Raw genomic sequence first — 23,023 nt, 5'->3', positions numbered from 1 at the left:
CTCTACTGCAAGCTTTTCGCAGTGCCAAAAAGATTACGCACATTGTTTATATTTGACTCCTTGCACAACTTCTAGAAAAAGTATCCCTCTGCTCATTGTAAGCGTACCAATAGACCTCACTGCTCGACTTTAAAGATTCAACAGAAATCATGACCTGGTTTCTAAGATGTATCTGTTGCCATCAAAAGTCAACTTTTCCAGAAAACTTTTTTATTGGTCGAAGATAACACTGGTTCTGCTACAAGAAAGAAATATATGAAAAGATAAATTCAATGTAAATATGATGCATTGCATACAATTAGGAAACTTGTTTGAAGATGATCATTGATTGGCATTAGCTGGTCAGATAGAACAGCGAGTAGGGCTATTATTGTTTTGACATCTGTGCAGAGGCTGCCGACACACAGAAATAAAATCATTGGATAGTGCCCTACCAGGCACTTAAATTCTGGTTATTCCTTCTCCCATGCCTATACTTTTGCTACCCAAAAGGAAATTGGTGACCAGACTGCATCTTCTTATGAAACAATATGCTCTTTATGTTGAAGTCAGTGGACCTTCCTCTCTAGTGCAGGTAAAGTTTAAATACACTCTTGTTTTTGAAAATTATTAGAACCTGGCCATGGCGGCACGGGAAAAACTGTAGCTCTGTGCCACTTCCAGGACTTTACTTGCCAGATTGACGTATCTGAGGAACTTATTTTTTACATATATCTGTTGCACTTTTTGTGTTAAATCTGCACCACTTGGTTTATTCAAAAGTTCCCCATCCCCTACAACAGAATGTGCCAGTGCTTCAAGGACCAGAACCTCCTCTTCCTTTTTCCTCCCAGTATTTTGTACCCTCTTTCCACTTGGGGCGCTATAAAATGGTCGTGCTGGTGCTTTTTAAACAACAATGAATATATTAATTCATGTTACATGTTTAAAGAAGATAATTTCTATAAACAGTGCACTGGTAGGATGTAGTAGGCATGGTTTGTACTGAATATTAACATTGTGTGTGTAACATAAGTAATTAATATGGGGTGTGTACATGATTTTATATATGATTTATAGAGGCTCTGAGGCAGAAGTCATTAGTGTAGGATTTAGCTCTGAATGAACTTAGAATCACTTTCTAAGTATAGCAAATATACGTGTTAGCAGTGCAGGCTAGATAGATGTAACCCCTTCATTACCCAGTGGCCACACAAGTATGTAAAGGATGCTTAAGTAGTGACCCACAATGGGGCAAGGGCACCTTCCTTCAACTATAATATGAAGACATTCAAATAATACAAAATGTGTTTAACTGAAATCTACAGAGTGTAATGTCCATAACACGTATTTTCGGAGTAAAACATTGAATTGGTCATTTCCATGGGCAAATGACATGGCATACAAACTCTTTGACATAAGTACATAATGGAGACTGTCCCAGGTCACATGACTGAGGACATGAAGAGACAGATTTGTTTGGAAGCTCTTTCTTTTGGTGCCGTTCTGTGGATCTGAGAAGTCCTGCCAGAGGACCCCTCTCCCCCTTCCTCTACAGCCAGAGACAAGACCGCAACCACAGGGTCATCCACTCTGGTCTGCTCTGCAGTCTTGTCGAAATGCTTTTGCCTTTGAAGTTACATTTACAAATGCATTTCAGCATTTAAAGCCTTGGCAACATCAAGTAAACCAAACCATTGTATTAGCAAACACATCTGGAAGGAAGAGCAGACCAACACTGGTGTAGAACCAACTATCTGTGACCCATGTACTTGCCAGCCGGCACAGGAGCTCGTCCATATAGGGTATGCTGCGTGTGCGGTATTAACCTGAAGTAGGGCTTGAGCTGGCACTTCTCCCACTGTAACCTGAAGGAAAAATAGAAGGAGAGTGAGCAAAGATAAGCAAGGCCATCGATTCCAGTGTCCTCAGTGAGCATCCACTTACAGAGACTTAGCGCTCACAAGCAAGAAACCAGAGGAGAATCTCCATTCTTGGTGCCCACTGTGTGGCCCCTCAAACTCAAGACTCATAGGTGCCTCTTTAAACGTCACTCTACATTCATGTCAGACCAATGCTTACAATCCATGAGATCCATCAGATGACACATAAATGTATATGTCTTTGTGCATATATATGTTTGGGGTGAACCCAGTCTGCCACTGCCTGGACTATAAGGACCAGGGTTTTAATGCCAGAGATGTTCCTTCACTTGCTATAGTGGGAAACTCTGAATGAAGGCTTTCCATATTCCCCCCTGGAAACATGGAATCCCCCAATTGCACATTTAGCACCCAGCCAGAACTGAGGAGGGTTGGGGACAGCTTCACCCCAGCAGGCAGATGCTATTGTCATTGTCACCGAGGTAGAGGAAACTGTCAAAACGTTCATTATGGATGTCATTCCTCCCTCCAGAAGATGGTACACGTGCTAGACTGGGACGGTATGCAGGGAAAGAACTATACTGGAAGGGGCAGACAGTATTAGGCTTTGGTGGATCAAGCACGCCAGGCGCTCTCAAAAGAGAAAGTCAGAGATGCTGACGAGTGGGTAAGAAGATTACATGATCTTGGCGAGAATGTCATCAAAGTCATCTCATTATTCAAGGAAATGCCAACAGAGCTGTCCTGAGCTAAGAGCATGAGCACATTAGGGGAAAGTTTAGGATAACGGAACATGCCTCAGAACACCCCAGTTTTATGACAAACTGGGGCTGCGGGAAAACCTCTCAAAGTATGTCACTCACATATATAGCAGATATTAATATAGAAAAAGGGAGTCAGCACCAGAGAGTAGGATCACATTCCAGATCATTACAAAGTGAGCTGTGTGCTTACCAGAAGTCCAAGATGAGAACATTGTTATCTTGAACATGGCACAGCCGTCAGAATTGAGTTCCTGAAGACGGTCTGCTACCGGTGGGATACTGGCAAATTTATAATGAGGGCCATTGAGTTAATTCTGGAAATGAAAATGTGGAAGGAATGATTAGGAAAAGGAGACGGGCACTTGCCCAACTTGTCTGACCTGAAATATGAAGGGATAGTTACAAAATCAAAATTCTTGCTCTGATCTTTGCCGAAAGTATGTTCAAAATGGTCGTTTGGTCTGGATGCTGGCTACAGTGTTTCTGTAGAGACACAGGCTGGTGCATCACCTCCCAACTCTCAATAGGGGCACACAGCATTGCAAGCACAGAAGCAAGGAGTCTCCATGCTTTCCTCGTGGGCAACATGCACTCGCACTGTCACTGACATTGGAAATTAATTCTTCAATACAAAAGCAGTGCACGATACTCTGATGCCTGCGGCAATCTCACTGCAGCTGCACACAGCTCGATATGTGGTATTACAGAAACTTTGCAACCATGCAAGTGCAATTAGCACTAGGGAACAAATTGCCCTAGTACACAACATTTTTTTCAGAGCACCTTTGCGCCAGGGGAAAAGTACAAGGACTAGGGCAAACACTGAACTGGTGCAAAAAGGCTGTGCCAGAATAGCTTGTAAAGAATATTTGTCTTTTCTCAAGGCAGTTTATGCCCAGGCACCCATCCATCTAGCACCAGTGCAAAGGTTCTGTAATACCGCCGGAGGAGTAATTATTTTAACGAAAGCGGTTGATGGCTTATCGATTTCTGGGAGAGAAGGCAACATCAATTTGTGCAGAAACGCAGCCAAAATTCAAAAAGGTTTTTGGAAGTGACCGCACTGGAATGTTTTCCAAAATATAATGTAATTGCTTTCAGTATGCAGCTGTACAAAACAGCGTGAGCATGTAACAACCAGGCACAATTGACTTGCTCATCTTCTGATGCCGTGCATAAGCCGCCATATGGGGCTTATGCGATCACACACTGTAGTCCATGTCATGCTTTTTCTTGTTTTACTCCTCCATCAACTTCAACTGCATAGCATTATTTCCAAACTCCAGCACTGCATCTTCCATATAAGACATTTGCAGATTAGGTCCGCCCTGGAGGGTCAATCATTTATTTCGATATCAACTTAAGTAGTGAGGTCTTCTTCAAGAGGATGCTCCAACCAAAGGCATCAAGCAAAACACATCAAGTAATAGCCACTTTGGGAACCAGAGTTATCCATTTAGGGCAGCTCAAGTAATAGATTCTTTTATCTCTCATTTGGGATCATTGCACTCAAAGGATGGAGAAAATCGTTCCAGTTCTGTTAGAAGCTGCTGCTTTTTTTCCGTCTCCCGCCCTGGATCAGACGGTCTCATGGAGTGCTCCCTCCTTTCTATTAATATCATGAAGACCTCGAGCTTTTATATATTTTTTATTCTATTTTCAATTTAAACAAATCTCTACTGTTTTTTTTTTTAATATTTGTAAAAGCAAAACCAGGAGTGTTGAGCTAGTTATATGATACATTTCTTAGAATACCAATGTATTTACAACAAAATATATTTTGAAAGCATTCTTTGTTAGGCTGACCATGTCTCCTGGTGTACCTTTCATTTGAGATGCAATAGTGAAATACGTTTTCAACTACTTATAAGGTATTTTGACAATGGGGAAGGCTGTATACATGTTATCATTCATTGCAAGCAGTACATATGTAATGACTACATGTTCTAGTCCAGGAGTGCCTTTAGACATTGAGACACGAAAAAAGGCTCGTTTAATGTGAAACAACCTTTCTAATATGTTAAATATTTTTCCCAATCTTTTAGGAAGAACCTTTTGTGATGGTGGCTGAAAATATACTTGGGCAGCCAAAACGGTACAAAGGGTTCTCCATCGATGTCCTGGATGCTCTTGCCAAGAACCTGGGCTTCAAATACGAGATTTATCAAGTGGGCGATGGAAAGTATGGCCGCCATCTTCCTAATGGCTCCTGGAATGGTATGATTGGAGAACTTATTAACAAGGTATGGAGTAAGTCAACATTCACACATCCGCCTTTGCAGGCAGGCAGTGTGTGGGACAGGCGTTGGGAAAGCATAACTTGTCTTCCTTTGTTTTGCCTTCTTTAGGTTTTCAATGTGCGAAATGTAGAGTAGCAAAATATTTCATGGGGTTGATTGCATTAAATCAATTGTAAAATGTAAATGGCTGCACTTAAACAACACATTGGAAAAGATAACAGTTTTGGCTTATGTGCAGGTATAGGATAGGAATTTGGCAGGCACTGCCATAATGATACTATTTTGACATACGCTGATAACAGCTGGACACGGCAGCAGAGTCTGGCAAGTGCCTGTCTAATACCTATACACAATTCAAAACTGTTGGCTTTGGCAATGTGTGTTTTTAACAGGACTTCAGTGAAGGAAACATATAAAAAACAAATGGCTGAAAGCACACTTGATTAAGCCATTATTAAGCATTCCCAGAGTAGAACATTAGAACTGCAATTAGGGAATTAACTCCTAGTAGATCGCTTAGAATTAACACAAGCAGGCCAAAATGTGATGGCACTGCTTAGCAGAGCTAGCTCAAAAGGTTCCCTAGGGTTGTTGTGAGATGGAGGGGTTGGTTGAGAGTGGGACTGGCCATAGGAATTAGCATGGGCATTGGTAGTCAATCGGTGTGTACATAAACAAACACCACCCATAAGGTGTGTGTTCTTCCTCACATGGTCGCCCCATTCTAGCTGTATTTCAATGCACTAGTTTCAACTTAAAGTTGGCATTAAGAACCATCTAATTTCCAAAACTAGAAATCATTGGTACTCGTTTTACAGCGACATTGGTGTAGCCTTGGGCTAACCAAGATTCCAAATATTAAAATACCGGCAAATTGTCTGCATATCCATAATTAATATACATGAAAACCCTGTTCTAATCTTTTGTGAGTGAGTGAAGTCCTAGTTTGTATTTGGTTTACAACACTGGTATGTCTAATCTTGCTCTATTTGCAAACTTGGTACTCTTTCATCTCACTATAATGTTTTGCATTCAGTATTACTATTTTTGTCAAACAAATAAATTGTAAAAATAAAATGCGTTCATATCAAAGAAAATACAAATACAAATGCAAATATGTTTGCACTGATTTTAATACTGAAGTCGGGATGAGACTGTTTTGAAGATACAGTTATGTTTTGAAGCCGGTGTGGAGATTAATAAATGCTTTAGTCTTACAAGATTTTCCCTCTGATATTGCAAATGTCTTCCAAGATATAGCTATATTGCTTGTTACCTTCATTAGCCAGTCTAAAACATGGAGATTTTGGGTTTTTCCCTGAGATAGTCAATGCCTGCCAAGATGCAGAGATATAGGTTGTCCCCTGAAAAAAAGAAAAATGGAACACAAATGTGCAATGATAAAAACTGTAGGGGGATTAACAACAATTGGCACCTGCATCGGACACTGCAACCAATCACCTTGCTCTGACAGAAGGCTGAATCCCACGATCAAAGCCTATGCACTGAGCAAGCTCGTGGCTGTGAGTGCCCGTCCCACTGTTTTACCCCTCCCACCTTCCTGCTGGTCTCCACCGCATAACTCCCACCTTCCATATCCATGGTCGACATTTTAGCTGCGTTTTTGTTTGAATGCTGCAAGCGTGCGACCCAATAATTCAAAGAAAATAGATTGTTATCAGCACCGCGGCTTGAAAAACGGTGGTTATAATTGCAATAACGCTTTCACAGACAGGCCGGATCAGGTGCTAATGGAACCGGAGCAGATACTTAACTTGGGTCTCAGGCAGTAACTACCTGATCTTGCCTGCCGGCTCCAGTGTTATTTCTATAGTGAAGGTTAACATATAGAACAAACATGAATGTTCCTTCACTGACGGAATCAAGGTGCTTGGGAGGACTTCTGATTCATGGAATTATTTGTGCTGAAAAAAGGGGATTTGTGCGCCATTCTGCCCGCAAATCCCCATTTGTTAAACAGGGATTTGGGGACAGAATGGCGCACAAATCCCCGTTTTTCGGCGCAAATAATTCCATGAATCAGCCGTCTGGGGCTAGATGTAGACGAGACCAAGAAGCAGTCTCCAAAAACTGATCCAGTGGCGGGGCTCCCTCAGTCTCCACACTAATAATTATTTGAAAACCATGTTGCTTATGGGCACCCTTACGAGTCTCAAGTCAAGAACAGGAACTTTACAGCAGAGTATTTGCAAGCAGTGAAATGCACGCAGGTAGTTATGCATTTGAAAGCAGGAACGGGTCATTTACAGCAGTGAGTGAGTGATTTACAAGGAGTGAAATGAACTGCATTTAGGGCTGGAACACATTGGAAAATGGGAACAATCCACTTAAAACAGTGAACGTATGATATAAAGCATTTATGGATGCTCTAAATATGAGAGCCCTAACCAGCGATTATTTACAAGTAGAAAAAGGTGCAAAACAGTCAGCTTAGGTTAAGCCCAGCACTCTTCATTCCATGCCCATCACTCAGGCCACAACCACACTTTACAGCCTCCCTCAATTTCTCAACCCACTTAAAGCACTGGTGCTTGCAATGCAAAATAATTGTATTTCCTATAAAATGTTATTAATGTATTCATTCATTCATTCATTCATTCATTGACAGTTTTTGCAGATTTATATCTATATCTCTGCATGTTCCTGCAGTGTTTGCTTAGACAACAATATGCCAGTGAGCAGCAAGATCTTCCGAAATGTTCATGTTTCCATTTGCTAATCCACATACATGTCCATCCGTGCAATCACATGCAGATTTGTATGAAAATGGATGGCTGACTTCACAGTACAGTTTGAAAAAACGCACACTTTGAGTGACAACGCGTTTAGTATTTTAATGGGAAAATCTCATTGAAAACGATTGTGATTCAGGCCCTCGGTGTTAGAACTGCTATTAGCTGTCCCTCAAGGCGTTATGGAGGCCTTCAAAAGAGTTGCATTCTCATTTGGCTATTTCATGGGAAAGCTTTAGAAGACAATATTCTACTCGTTTCAAGACTCTGTATTAAGTGTCAGAATGACCCCATAATTGACCAAATAAAACAATCAAGAATAGTTATTATAAGCCATGGTATGTGCTACTTTCATCTCATCAATATAAACATGATATGAAACGGTTTAGCCATCTTTCTACAGTGTACTATTATTTGGTGGCCATTTTGGAGGGATTCTGCATTTTTCCAGCCTGATGAAGCTACAGTGTTATTGTTGCCATCTTGATAGTATGGAGTAACCACGCAGGATCCTCTTTTGGTCATCAGGGATTGGTGTGAAAGCCAATAACCAAACTTTTCCAATAACCAAACTTTGGCTCCAGTTGTATTCTCTATTAGCACCCTGGTTGGGCACCACAGCCAATCAGCGTGCACGGATCGCAGACCGAATCCCAAAATTCAAGGCCGCATTCCGCTAATGCTCTGTGCTGTGAGCACCCGTCCCACCATCTTTCCCCCACATCCAGTTCCCTCTGGTGTCCACCCCTTCCCCTCCCCCATCCTACCCCACTTACCTGATTCCTCTGGCGGCAGCGGTGCCACAGGTGCCACTGCTTCCACCTCCCGGGCCACCATGGAAATGGAAGAGATGCTCCTCATGAAGCCCTGCCTGCCATCTCCAGGGATTCGCTAGGTATTTTTTTTTTTTTTTATGACGGGGATGCACGAGCATGGTACCAGATGATATTGGGTATCATTTTAATATGAAACCTAAATCGCATGGGGGAGACAACTTCCAGTTGCACCTTAAGTGCAAAGGCTTCCCCTCGGTGCACATTTTAACTGTTCCACCACATATTGGAAAGGTGAAGAGGAAAACAGAGGCAAAGTCGCCTTTGCACCTACCTTGCCACAGCATTGGTGGAAAGGTGTGAATGCCTCCCGCGATTAACGATTGTGTGAGGCATTTGCAATGACTTCCTATTAGAAACTGCCTGCTTTTACCAGGTGGTGATTTCATGAGGATTCCATAGGAATCCATTTCACTACTGCAGGCATGAAAATACATACCAGCACGAATGCAGGCAGAGTTTGGAGAGTAGGCAGATATGTAAAGTCCATCCTGCTCCCAAGTTCCAAATGATATTTTTTAGAACATCTTCCAGAGAGGTAAATATTTCACCACTTATCTCACCCTTCGTACAAATGTATTAGACTCGCAACTTGACCCTCATTGTTTGTTGAAAGTACCATACGTCTGTTCTGTTGGCACTACAGGGCCTCCTGTTCTTTCTGACATTCACTGTTCCTCTTTCTCTGCAGCGAGCCGACCTGGCCGTCTCAGCAATCACCATCACCCCGGAACGGGAGAGTGTTGTGGACTTCAGCAAGCGGTACATGGACTACTCCGTAGGAATCCTCATCCGGAAGCCGGAGGAGAAAATCAACATTTTCTCCCTCTTTGCCCCCTTTGATTTTGCCGTGTGGGCCTGCATCGCTGCTGCTATACCGGTGGTTGGCGTACTGATATTTGTTTTGAATCGAATCCAAGCAGTCAGAGCACAGAACTCGCCACAGACCAGTCCTTCGGTGTCGTCTACGCTCCACAGCGCCATCTGGATTGTATACGGAGCCTTTGTCCAGCAAGGTATAGTATGCTTGTCAAGGAGTGGTCCTTTTAAGTAAATTTACAGGCAAAATATCCCCTTCACCTGATCACAGTATTAGATTTCTGGGGGAGTTATTGCATCTTTCTGCTACAATGCTGTTAGGAACTCAAGTATTGCTATTTCTATTCAGGTAATTTGATCATATTGGTCTGAAAATCAAATGGCAGACACGGTCCGTCACAGGATACTTTCTACTTTCCTCCAAATTGAAATTAATTCAGTGTATTCCACAAGCCCTTGGGGTCACTGGCAATGGAATATAAAAGGCAGGGACAGTGGTCCCATCTGTTCTTGATCAAAAACCCATCTGAGTTGAAGAAGCGAGCTCATGATATGGGACGTCAGAGTTGAAAAATAAAATAAGTGACCTGTTTTTTTTTTTTGTCATGTCACCCTTCTTTCCAATTGCTTCATAATACTTCTTTATTCAAAGGGATGGGCAAAGAACAGAGAGGCCTTGCCTAATTACACATGGTTCCGCAATAAGCAGTTTCAATTCAACAGCCGATTTTGCGATATTAGCTAATCTAGAACCTATTTGTATAGTGCTCTATAACAATATCTTCATCAGTCTATCCCATGTATCATCCCACTATATTAGTGTGCTTGCCTGGGTTCCAATCCTTTCATAAGCAACCACAAACATTATCAAAAAACACAACAACATTGCAACAACGATTTTCAAATGTATAATGATGTGTTCTTCTGAACATTGCAGGTCGCCAGGTTCTGCATATATTAAGCGTCAGGGAGGAATCATTTTATTTTAGGTACAGTTTTAAGCAGGGTCCAGATTTCAATGCATATGCTAACTGTGTTATTTAATAGTCAAACGTGCTGATAGCCATAGTTATACATGAAAATGAGAGACATGCTGCCTCACCATCGACCCTCAAAATGTAAGAAAATTCTCTCGCTAGCATTTTGTTCTCCAGCACTACCAATTCCTAGTTTTCTGAAGTGGTCCAGGATCTTAATCTAGTGGTATGGTTCCATGTGAAAGCATGCGTGAACATACACCATACATGAGGTTCGTTATTATGCCATTATCTATATGTGATGCAGTTTAAGGCAATGTAGTCGCTGTTCTTCGTAAACAGAAAACTGTACATAGCTGCGATTTTGTCAGGTGATGCAGGTGGCGGCATGGCGTGTAGCGTCATGATGCATGTAACCCGAAGGTAATAAATATGGGCGATAGCCCGGGAAAGGTACATGGTGCCCTTACCAGACACCAACAGCTGTGTGTGCCTCCCTTCTGTCCCCTGTGTGTTGACCTGCTGAATTCACACCACACTGTTGACGAAGGTGGTTGCTGGACCCACCCCCGTCACAACGCGAGCACAGCATTTGTCGCTGCAACTGCTTGCTGGATCTCCAGCGCATGAGCCGATGAGCAGAGTGAACGCTTGATCCCCCGACACCAGCACACGCTGCATATTGGAGTGGCAAGGCAAATCTGTGGTGAAGGATCTCACCCGCAGCGGGAAATCAGCTCACTGAGCAGCACGCTGTTACACCCCCTGCACAGTGCATATCATAATGTGCCCGGGAGTGGCGGCGGTGGCATGCTCTCGGCCCTCATCCCAATGTTGACAAGCAGCACACGGCACAGTGAGTACACGGGAGAGCCCCTGCACCAGCCCACCCTGCTCATACGGCCAACAAGCCTGCTACTACCCAGATGGAATGTGTAAAAAGGCCTGCTCTAAATAAAACAGTGCCAACAGGAAACATGTGGCTGGAGCATACAATCAAGCTCACCACGAGAAGTACTAGATTCAGTCAAACCTGCTGAATATAATGCCATGCTAATAGCAGACACGTGACTCAAGTGCACACAATCAAGCCTACTGCAAGCAAGGCAAGACCACTAACATTCACCCGTGCAATCAAGCAAAGCAGCCTGAAGTGCGTAATACTGTTTAATCACCAAGCAGCAGCCCAGAGCAAACAGGGTGCTGCACCGACCTGGAAAATGACCCGAGTGCATCTCCAGCCAGGGCAGACACCCAAGGACCGGCGCCAGAGAACAACACATGGCTGGACTCGTCCTAAGGAACATTCATGATGCCAATTAAACCCTAAGGGCCAGGGGCTGCACTCAGGTTGGAATTTTGGCTGCAACAGTTCGAGCTACACCTCAAATCAAAGAAAGTCGCAGGCCCCATAGACAAAAGAACTCTCCTGATGCTTAACTTGGGGACACAGGCACTCAGACTGTTCAACGCCCTGCCCAAAAGGGGCAGAGAAGATGATAACGGCACGGCCAAGACAGTGTTGACCATCAAATGTAAACCAATACTGAACCCTGATTTCAAAAGATTCCAAATTAGTCAAGCGCTCCAGCGACCAAATGAATGAATGAATGATTTCCATGCCTGACTGAGAGAGATGGCCATTGGATGCGATTTCCCGGGTGAGGAATTTGCAGTGTGCCAACAAGTGATCCTTGGGCTCTCCTGGGAGAAACTATGCAGGGCAATATTATCAGAGAGAAACCTGCCACTATAGTGCAAATTTACGAGAGATGCCAGAGACAGTGGACGCATGAGCAAGTAGCAGCAATGGAGACCATCATAAGCCGACTTCTGCCAGACTCTAGAAGGCACAATTGCAGTAGTTAACACCCAGAACAAGAGCCGGGTGAAGACAGACCGGTCATTGAGGTGACAAGAGTCCTGGAAATGGTATGCAGGCAACTGGAACAAGGAAGAACCACACAGAGCGTTGGGAGGCTGTCTGCCGAACATGGAGTAAAATAAATAATTACGCATCAGTGTGCCTCAGCTAAGGACCACTGAGATATTCTGAGAACAAGTACCCAGGTCAGCCAGAAGAATGTAACACTGAGAGCTGCTGTGAAAACAAGAACAATGCACAACAAAGCAGGTACCCCACAAAATTGTAAAAACTATGTGAATGAGGAAGAGCATGAGCAGTGGTAGTAGGAGATGGACCAGATGACAGTGACAGTGAAAGCGACGAGCGATCTGGAGAAGACTCTTCCCCTGAAAAAAAGAACAGGACATCAGAAAGCAAGATGAGAGAGCGTACGTCTAATATCTGCCATGACATGAGTGAAGGAAAGTTGGAAAGCAACCACAACCAACATGCATGATATCGGCAGATTACACCTTAACAAAAATGATGATCGACACCAGGGCCACTGTGAACGTGATGCCAGTGATGCGTTATGAAAGGCCGTCCGTGCACCCGGTGCTGCAACATAAATCAATAGAGCTATATGCAAAAACCTGTTGCTGGTGAAGGGCTCATTCAAATTAGAACTGGCATACAATGGAGAGAATGCTAAATCCAGAATATACGTAGTAGATGCAGGCATTGAAATGCTTTTGTGCTGCAAAACTGCGGAACGCCTGAAGCTAATTCCCTTTGCATTTAGTGTACACACCCTGGAAGTAAAATATTTGATGGAGAAGCATTCAAAACGCTTCCAGGGCATTGTATGCCTCAGAAATCGCTCCGACAAACTACACTTTGATCCAACGGTGAAGCCATGGGGGTGTGGCACAGGAGAGTCCTGTACCACAAGAGAACAGCAGTCGAGACTAAACTAAAGAATCTGGAAGATCTTCATATGATTGAGAAAATGACAGGTCCCACGCCATGGGTGTCATCCATGGTGGTAACTTCTAAACCTAAACAACCATACGCAGTCGGCATATGCATCTATATGTGACCACCCAAAGTGGGCAGGGAATGACATATCACCCCAACATAGATGTGCACAGGCACATATATATACCTCAAACACTGGAGGAAAGGCAGAGTTTGTGCAATGAATTCTATGCAGTAGCACACTTCCCACGTGTACTAGGTGAAATTGACTGCACACATGTAGCACTACGCCCCCCTCCGATTGACAGAGCACATCTACTGCAATAGCAAGCACTGGCACTCTATCGATGTGCAGGTAGTGTGTGACGCTCATGGACTGATCATGGAAGTGTATGTCAATTTCCCTGGCAGCACGCATGATAGCTACATCTACCACAAGTCACCACTCCACCGGGCCCTAGTATCTTGAAAATATGGCAGCACATGGCTTATCAGTGAGTATGAACTGGCACGCACGTGCATGTATTTGACACATTGAAAAACAGATTATGACAATAAATGCCCAAAACAACCATGTACACAATTGCAAGGGACTGTGCCAACCCGCTGTCACCATTCATGATGATGCTGTTATAGAATCCTGCATCACTAGCTGAAGTAAGACAATTCAGCACATGTAGCCACTAGTGGAGCACAAATATGTGGTGCTAAAGTCACGTTTCTGCTCCTTTGACCAAGCTGGTAGGGTATTTCTAAATGCCCCACAAGTAGTCTGTAAATTCATAGTGGCAGCATGGGTACTGCACAATGTCGCCACGCAGCATGGCGTACAAGTGGAAATACAGGTGGGATACTGCCCGCACTCACTGGCACCACCCTTGCCCTTGGCTGGCCAAAGGGGAAAGAGAGAAGCTGCATGCAGCCAGCTGGTGCAAACATCCTTCACCTAAAATCCAGCACCTGTGTCGCACCCACAGTGAGGCACTCATGTGCCATTCAATGATGAATTGGGGCCTATCTTCCATGCCCACAACAACACCCTGAGAATGTGTTGTTGGGAGAAGCCAAATGTGTGCAACCATTAGACATAAAATAACATGTACAAACACTGCTCCAGATAAGAATTGCAAGTGAGAGTATAGTACTCCCAATTTCAAAATTCGGGAGTAAAATGATTTCAAAGGGAATAAAGATGTTAGTCGAATACAGAACAAGAGTAATGCAGAAGCAAGTACAAATATGTCCTAACTTAAATTCTGCAATTTACTTTTGGAAAGATACATTCCGTTGCACCTCGTCATATATGAACATCAATAGACACATGTCAACTTCTTCCATTCAGGCAGTTGAAATATCAATGGACACCTGTGGTGCTATAAGCACCACTGGGCCAAACATATCGATGTTGTTGTGAGGGTGAAAGAAGGGTTGCAAGATTCCACATGCCTTGTTGGATAAATAATCTTATTGGGGAGTATTTCCACTTCCTATTCTTATTTGACATGAACATGTGCCAATTTGTATGAAGTGATACACCACTAATCCGTAGAGCTGTGTACACATCATTAACACCCTTGTAACAACTGGAAACAACAGTGTCCATGTATTACACCCAAAAGCACACAACAAATAAAGTCCCTGGCCACTGTCACATGCCGCCAACCACTATTGTGCATGTATCCACCAAACTACATACACGAGAACACAAGTAAGATGGCACAGTACAACATGTAAATTACCAACCAACACACATGTCAAGTGGCCTGACCCCCCTATTGGTGTACCACAACATAGTCTAGATAGAGTGGCGAACCCATTCCCTTCCAACAAGTATGTGTAAAATACAGATACACAGCAACATAGTCATGCACACTTTGCGAAATGCAACTGCACTGCAAAAAAGATGCACATCTCACTGCACAACTTTTATCTTCTGGGCCTGCCCCAACTGTACCCTGAAATGCACTGGTGTCCCTCTCTGTAGGCCTGCAAACCACCCACCCAACTCTGATGATGTGTCCTGCACATGCATACATCATCAACGTCCTCTTCAATTGCTGCAACCATATTCCCCCGGCAGAAGGGTCTGTAGAGAAAAACGACACAAGATCAGGGCGGACAACACATCCATTCACCCAATTACACAGCAATATGTGCCCCCCCCTGAGTGCCATGCAACAAATGCAAACAAGAACCCACCAGCCACCAATCACCATGTGTCCCTGCACAAATGCAGCTAGATCCACCACCTCATGGCAATACAATGAAAACAACCCACACAGTGAGACCTTACCCACCCACAACAACCACACAGCCAGCCCCACAGAGAGCCATGCAGTGAAGGGCCAGGTACCACGTACCCTTTGTCATGTTTCTGAGACATTGTACACACTTAGATCCGGCCACAGTCAGTATGAGACTGAGAGCACTCCCAAAAAGAGATCACTTAGAGGTTGGAAACCCAGGATCTGCTTGTAAGTACTCCTAAAGCAACAATATGACATCCCCTGAATAACATGTCAGCAGGACAGTTTAGTAAACACTGGCAGGAGAGCTGATAAATCAGTGGGTGATGTGAGGACTTGAAGGGGATGCCTGGGGGTGGTGGAGGAGGTGAGGGTGTGTGGGGAGGGGGTTGTACTGTCAGAGGGCTGACTGGGGTTGTGGCAGACATGAGTGCGGCTGGTGGGTGGTGTGAGGACTTGAAGGGGTTGACTGGGGGTGGTGGCAGAGGTGAGGTGGTGTGAGGAAGGCGTGTACTGTCAGAGGGATGACTGGGGTTGTGGCAGAGGTGAGGGGGCTGGTGGCTGGTGTGAGGACTTGGGGGCTGCCTGTGGGTGGGGGCTGATGTTAGGGCACTAGTTGGTGGTGTGAGGACTTGAGGGGGCTGCCAGGGGTAGTGACAGAGGTGAGGGCAGTGTGGGAGGGGGGGTCTACTGTCAGGAGGCTGGCTGGGGTAATAGTGGAGGTGAGGGGGCTGGTGGGTGATGCGAGGACCTGGGGGGCTGATTGGGGTGGTGGCAGAGGTGAGGGCAGTGTAGGGAGCGAGGTGTTCTGTCAGGGGGCCGACTGAGGGGGTGGTGGAGGTCAGGGGGCTGGTGGGTGTGTCAGGAATTAAGGGGCTGTCTGGGATAGGGGCAAAGTTGAGGGAGGCTGGTGGGTGGTGTCAGGACTTAAGGGGCTTCCTGCTTGTGGTGGCAGAGGTGAGGGTGGTGTGGGGAGGGGGATGTACTGTCAGGGGGCTGAGTGGGATAGTGGCAGAGGTGAGGGGGCTGGTTGGTGGTGTCAGGGCTTGAGGGGGCTGCCTGGAATAGTGGCAGAGGTGAGGGGGGCTGGTGGGTGTGTTTGGGCTTGGGGGACTGATGTGCAGTAGGGGTATATGCATTCAGTTAGGGTGCCTAGGGAATAGGGGGGAGGGTTCACAGTTTCACATGGGTGCAACTGTTAGTTACGTGGGTGCTTGCACAGTTTCGCAGGGGTGCTGTCTTGACATACAAGGGAGTTTGTGCATTTTTGCAGGGGTGCAGCCTTTACTTACAAGGGAGCTTGCACAGTTTTGCAGGGGTGCAGTCTTGTCTTATGACGGGGCTTGCAAGTTTTTGCAGATGTGCGGCCTTGACTTACGAGGATGCATGCACAGTTTTGCAGGGGTGCAGTCTTCAATTGCAATGGGGCTCATGCAATTTGCATGGGTGCAACCTTAACTTGCGAGGGAGCTTGCTCGTTTTCATAGGCATGTAGTCTTGACTTACGAGGGAGTGTGAGCATTTTTGCTGGGGTGCAGCCTTGATTTATTAGGGAGCTTGTGCAGTTTTGCAGGGGTGCAGCCTTGACTTACGAGGGAGCTCACACATTTTCCCATGGGTGCAGCCTTGACTTACGAGTGGGCTTGCGTGGTTTCGCAGGGCTGCTGGATGGTGTGTCTTGGTTGGACGCAGTGGTTTTTGCAAAGGTTGGTCTCTTGCTATGTTTTTGGTTTGAGTGGGGGCGTTTTGTGGGCGTTCATCACACAGCTCGGTTTTCTTACAAATGGAGCACGCAGAGAGAGGTTTGCATGTAGGTCCAAGCAGAGTCATTTTCGGCGCACAGGGTTTTGCAGGAATGAGGCACGGATTTCATCAACCGGGCCTAGGGTCATACCTGTATTGGGGAAATAGTGTACACGCATCTTGCAAAGATCCCTCAATGATAACTCTGCTTTGTGGCCTCATTTTGCATTTGAATAGCTTTGTACACATGTCCTCTCTCCAAGGAATATTTGAGTCAAGCAATGTTCGCTGCTCACTAATATGCAATATGCGAAAATTAATTTTGCCTTTGCGCTTGTTCTCTATTCCCACGCAAAAGGTATGGGAGAGTCATGTTTCATCTCCTTATTTCTACGCAAGAAACGTGGCAAAAATGGAGTGTGCAATTTTGAGAAGGATGTCAGGGGTCAACCTGTGCCTTAGAGGTGCTAAAACTTAAATATAACTTTTTGCACTGCCAAACCTAACATTGAACAATTGTCATGATGCCATTTTTTGTGGATTACATCAGCACCTATGCATGCAGTTTAAAATGTGGTATGCTTGTGGAATCATCCTCATTGTTCTTTAGGCTCATGGCAATCATGTTGAAGAGGAATGTTCACTACCAACCCAACTCCTCCAAAAGATTTGCCCATCTTGAATTTGAATAAAATAGATGTGATCCCGTCATTACTGCTCTCATTGTGAGATGATCCCAACATCACATTGTCTGTCTCGCCCGCATGAAGAATTACAGCAACAGAAAAGAAGAATTCACACTTCTTTCTATAATTGTCTAATAGTGCTCAATCAACTACTGGGCCACCTTCAAACTCTTGGTTCTCTCACAATGAGATTTTGGGGATGCAAGCTTAGATTCCAGCAGAAGAAAGAGACATAATATAACCTGCCAGAAGACTGGGAACATATAATACTGACAGATTACAGGGGCTCATTACAAGTTCCCCGCTATCCCACCAGTATTTTCCGGCGGGATACCAGGGGACTACTATACTGTCTACACCGCCCGATATAGTGGTGTTACCAGGATATTACAGGTGGCAGAGACGCAGGTAAATCCCCTTTCCCATAGAGTTCCAAAGGACTCATGGGATGGGGATGCCACAAACACCGGCACTGGAAATATCAGTGACGGTAATTGCAGCAACTGCTAGCCGGTAGGGCCCTCAACTACAGGCAGGACAGGACTGCCAGTAGATTACAGCTCCTTCTGGCAGACTTGGAGTTTTCCAGTCCAAAAAAGTTACCATTAAACGTTGTTACTGGCACTTTATTTCCAGACCAGCAAACTCATAATGGCCCCTATGTCTAGTAAAAACCATGAATAAGCTTCAACGTGCGGTCTCAAAAGGCTGTGATCCATAAGACATGGAGTAACTTGCTGGTAGACTGGACTCCAACACTTTGGAAGAGATGGAAACAACTCCATTCCAGCAACACTCTCCTGAGTAAACTCAGGCCTCACATATTCCCCTTGTTGCTTAGACAAACTTATTTATCTAGCACATCTCATGTATTGCATATTCATAACATGTTTTCCTACTCAGGCTGCAGGAATACATCTCAGTATTTCAACTGTTTACCCCCTCTACACTATACCCTCTTCTTTTATCCTACCCTTCGATACCCACTCCTTGTACCCCCTTCTGATCAGCCAAAGTTTAAAGCACTCTAAAGGACATTCACACGTGTGTTGATGTCTACAATAAATAAACAGATGAAACATAAGTGAAAACAGAATGGAATGGAATATTTGGTGCTTAGAATACATATGTTGCTTTTCTTTAGCTGTGCATACACACATGCACGTACATGCGTGCACACACGTGAATGCATACGTGCACACATCTGCCCTGTTTTTAATCTCAAAAGAGAGATTGGTGTGAGGAATCTACAGTCTTTAAAAAACACATTTTTTGCTTCATGCTTAAGACCTGATTTGCAAAAACATTTTACAATGGCACAATCCCATTGACAAACACTTTGAGAATCAGGCCCTCGGGCAGTTATGCACACAGAGATTGAGGTGTGCCTTTATTAAATCTGAACACCCAAGCATGTGTGTGCCTGCCAGATACCCTCATCATACTAGGTGCCCTTATTAATGGCCCTTAACCACTACACAATCATGTCTGTTGACATAAAGTCATATCAGCATTATCTGATTTGCATGAACTGCCTGATTCTTCTCCCTTTCCCGAAGTAGGTTTGTCAAATTCCGTTTCAGGTCGAACAAATAACATTTTGCTTATCCCAGCTGAGAGGTAATCAGGCTGGGTAGCGATTTAGGTCAATTAAATAGTAAGATTGTGTCTTCTTGTTTTCCAAAAGAATTGGGTCAGCATCTTTCATTCATTGTTCATACATCCCACCAGAATTAGAACCTCAATCTCAATATTTCTATACCATTCTTGTCTTTATTTTACACACGATTTATGGGCGTCATTTTAGGGTGGAAGAGACAAGGGTGGTTGTGGCACACCATTTTGCCCCACTCATTTGGCAGGGGCGCCTTTAATTTAGATGATATGCCCCACACATCATTTTCAGCTAAGTTACTGCACTGCCCATGCCTGCGAAATAGGGATTTCTCTGATGACATTAATTGTCAATCCATTGTAGCTTTTTTTATGACTGTGCAACAGAAGCTTTGATTGACTGTACATATCCGAAGGCACTCCATTTAATAACCCTACTTGTACCATTAGGTGGGGAATCCACGGCAAATTCCGTGGCCATGCGCATTGTGATGGGAAGCTGGTGGCTCTTCACCCTCATTGTGTGTTCGTCCTACACAGCAAACCTAGCAGCCTTCCTGACAGTGTCCAGGATGGATAACCCTATACGGTAAGGACAGCTGTGTGTCTCCTGTGGCCTCTTCAGCAAAGTTGTATCTAGAACATATCAACCCTTAACAGTGAATACATGCTTTGAATGTTTAGGTAATATGAAATATTAACTGGTTAAGAATATCATTTAAAATGCTTGCCTACTTTTCCAGGGCACAACCCAACACTAGACTTAATCCCAGAGAAATTTATTTTTTTCGACAGGTGATGGTATATTTGTCCAAAGGAGGTACATGTTAATATTTCTTAAGGCCCCGCTGTGGACGAATGGTGAAACAGGTAGTGTTTTAGAATCATGCCTTTTATTTCACAATGCCTAATTATAGATTTGGGCAGCCATGGGAAAGAAAATCTGCTTGAGTGCAGAGGATGTAGGCACACAATGTCTGTAAGTGTGCAGGTTGAATTTATTCATTTTTTAAATTGTATTGCTCATTAATAATGCACTTAATTCAGCAAGTGGTTTCTAAGTGCAGGATCGGGATTTGAACCTATGGTGCGCCGCATTGTATTGCTTCCAAGACAAAGTCGTTGCCCCTGAGCTATCATTCTTTCACTTTCCGCCACTGGTAAAACTGCAACTCCCCAGTCAAAGTCATACAGGGGAGTAACCTTTAGCTGATATCGCGTGGTAGTCCAGGTTTAATTCCTGTGGTAAGAGTAACGCAGTTTGTCATTATTAGCGTTTCTGACACTGGACAACTTGCAATGGGGCTGTTATTGTTCCAACGCAGGGGTCTGCAACCTTTGGCTCGCTAAATGATTTGGAACAGAAATTCCATCAGCCCTAATTCCGAGTCCAAAACATTTGATATATATACATCATGACTGTATGTTTAGTGGTGGGGGATGATTGAACTGCATTCTATTTACTTGCATGTGATAGATGCACATGTGCATGTGGTAAGGTGTACATTTTCTGACATAGTTACTCAATTACACAAGACTGAAACTCAAAACAAGTGACTGGTCCTGATTCACTGGGCCTCATTATGATGCTGGCGGTAGCCGTGCCTGTAATACAGGCGTGGCTGCGCTGGTATATTTTAATTTCCGGCACCCAGGAATGGGCAATTACTGGGTCATTACGGCCCTGCCGGACCCAGTAATTGCCCAGTCCTGGGTGCCGGAAAATATTCTTCCCCATTCCCATTGAGCCCCATAGGGGCACCAAACTCGTAGTTTGGTGCCCAGGGAACTACGCTACCGGCATGCTTACCGGTACTGTAGCTCCCGGACCGGCAAACCTATAATGAGGCCCATTGATATTCATGATATCTATGTCTATTATGAGCCCCATAGGGCTCAATGGGAATGGGGAAGGTGGATGCGCTGGCACCGTTATCAACGGTGCCTGTGCACCCGACATGCTTTGCTCGCAGGTGACGGTACGGCCGCCAGGTGAGACCCGGTGGCCGCAATGGCACCCACGATCAGAACTCGTAGTTTGGTGCTCAGGGAACTACGCTAACGGCATGCTTACCGGTACTGTAGCTCCCGGACCGGCAAACCTATAATGAGGCCCATTGATATTCATGATATCTATGTCTATTATGGCCTAGATTGAGTTTCAAGAACAATTTAGGTTTGCAATATGTGAAGTACGACCATCCTAAGTGGTTTGCAATCTTTTTCTCTGCACCGTATGTGTACATTTTACCCATGTTAATGCACCCCTGACTGTTCGTTGCTTTACACACATGTCACGACAAGCCCAAGAAACCCTTTCTACGCACAGCCCAAATGCGAACCTATTTTCAGTTTTTTGTATAAGTTGTGATATAAGTTATGTTTAGTAAATTGAAAAGCAAACTAACATATAAAGCTACTAACCTCTTCTTGCTAGAAACCCCTAGATTTAGACGATCCAAAGCAGGCGGAGCAAGCTTCCCTGTTAGAGCTGCCCAGGCTTGGAATGCATTGCCTTCTGCATTAAGAGCAAACCTATCCTACTCCAGCTTCAGAAGCAAGGTAAAAAACTGGTCCAACGACAACTGACCTTGTTGCACCTAACGGTCGTGATATTCCTGAAATCCGGTTCCATGACCACTCGGCCCTTACCTTCCTACCTCTCTGCATACATGTACCCTTAAACATTGTAAACTTGTTAGCTATCATCTCTACTGTTGTACTGACATATATGTATTGTTTTGGATATGTTTCCTATCGTCCATATGCATGTAACCTAAGCTTAAGTAACCTTGCACCTGCTGCGCCCGGCTACCCCTGGGTTTTGCGCGCATTATCAAATAATAAACTAAACTAAACTAAACTAAACTAAATAGCATCCACATCAGATAGAGATTATGATTTATCTTGCCATCGCGGGATCAACATACCACTGCATCTATATATACCTCTTACGGGAAGGAATGTTATGTCTTCCAACATTGATGCTTTACTTCTGTGATCGGTTTTGGGGTATCCAGTGTCTTCTGGGATATGTTCATTGGAATGCTGGTCTTTGCCAAAGCTGCATTACATGGTAGACCTACATTTGTTCACAGCGATGGGAGGGAAAACTTTTCCCTGTTTTAGTGTTGAGTGAGGTAGCGATCATCAGAAATACCTACCAACAAGACCTTTGTCAGATGACAGGCACAACACCCAAGAAGGGCTTTTTGGGTCTGGATTTCCAAACACATCACACTATACCTAATTTTTAAAAGTAAAGCGATACTAAACTGTTCTATTAATTATATGATGCTGCTAATATAGAGTCATTATTTTCAGCTTTGGAAGACTTTTGCAAATACTTTTAAAGTAATAATGCTGTCTTCCTTTTACCTGTATGTAGTTTCTTAGCCTTGGAGTTGTCAAGAGCAGACTCAGGCATGTGTGTCCCACACTAATTGCATAGCTTGCATCCCCTTTGAATATGCACAGTGTTGACCAGAAACCAGGAACCAGTTCGGGGTACAGATCACCTAGCTGTTCTTGGTCCTTTGAGGCCTTCAGGAGTATGCAGTGAGCTTTACTATCCTGTTAACCTTGTGTATGGTTGTAACATGCCCAGGCTCGTAATGACAACCTGACACTTTGGAATGCAAGCCTGCCCACTTCTGAGGCAA

The 23,023-nt window shown here is 44.4% G+C and overlaps 1 protein-coding gene across 6 annotated transcripts in view; it reads left to right on the top strand.

Moving 5' to 3' along the window:
• GRID1 (glutamate ionotropic receptor delta type subunit 1) overlaps positions 1-23,023 on the top strand; it is a 3,001,620-nt gene that overhangs the window by 2,420,994 nt on the left and 557,603 nt on the right. For all 6 annotated transcript variants that reach the window (XR_011268624.1, XR_011268625.1, XM_069610763.1 and 3 more), the window contains exons 10-12: positions 4,672-4,869; positions 9,144-9,468; positions 19,812-19,950. Coding sequence is in view for 4 of the 6 variants with exons in the window: in XM_069610763.1 (XP_069466864.1) it covers positions 4,672-4,869; positions 9,144-9,468; positions 19,812-19,950 (662 nt within the window). In the remaining 2 variants the exon portion in view is untranslated. The remainder of the gene's footprint in view (positions 1-4,671; positions 4,870-9,143; positions 9,469-19,811; positions 19,951-23,023) is intronic.

Source organism: Ambystoma mexicanum, chromosome 8, assembly GCF_040938575.1.
Source record: "Ambystoma mexicanum isolate Mex_15411 chromosome 8, UKY_AmexF1_1, whole genome shotgun sequence".
Taxonomy (NCBI): domain Eukaryota; kingdom Metazoa; phylum Chordata; class Amphibia; order Caudata; family Ambystomatidae; genus Ambystoma; species Ambystoma mexicanum.
The sequence above is the reverse complement of the archived record's forward strand: the minus strand, read 5'-3'. Positions and strand labels throughout refer to the sequence as shown.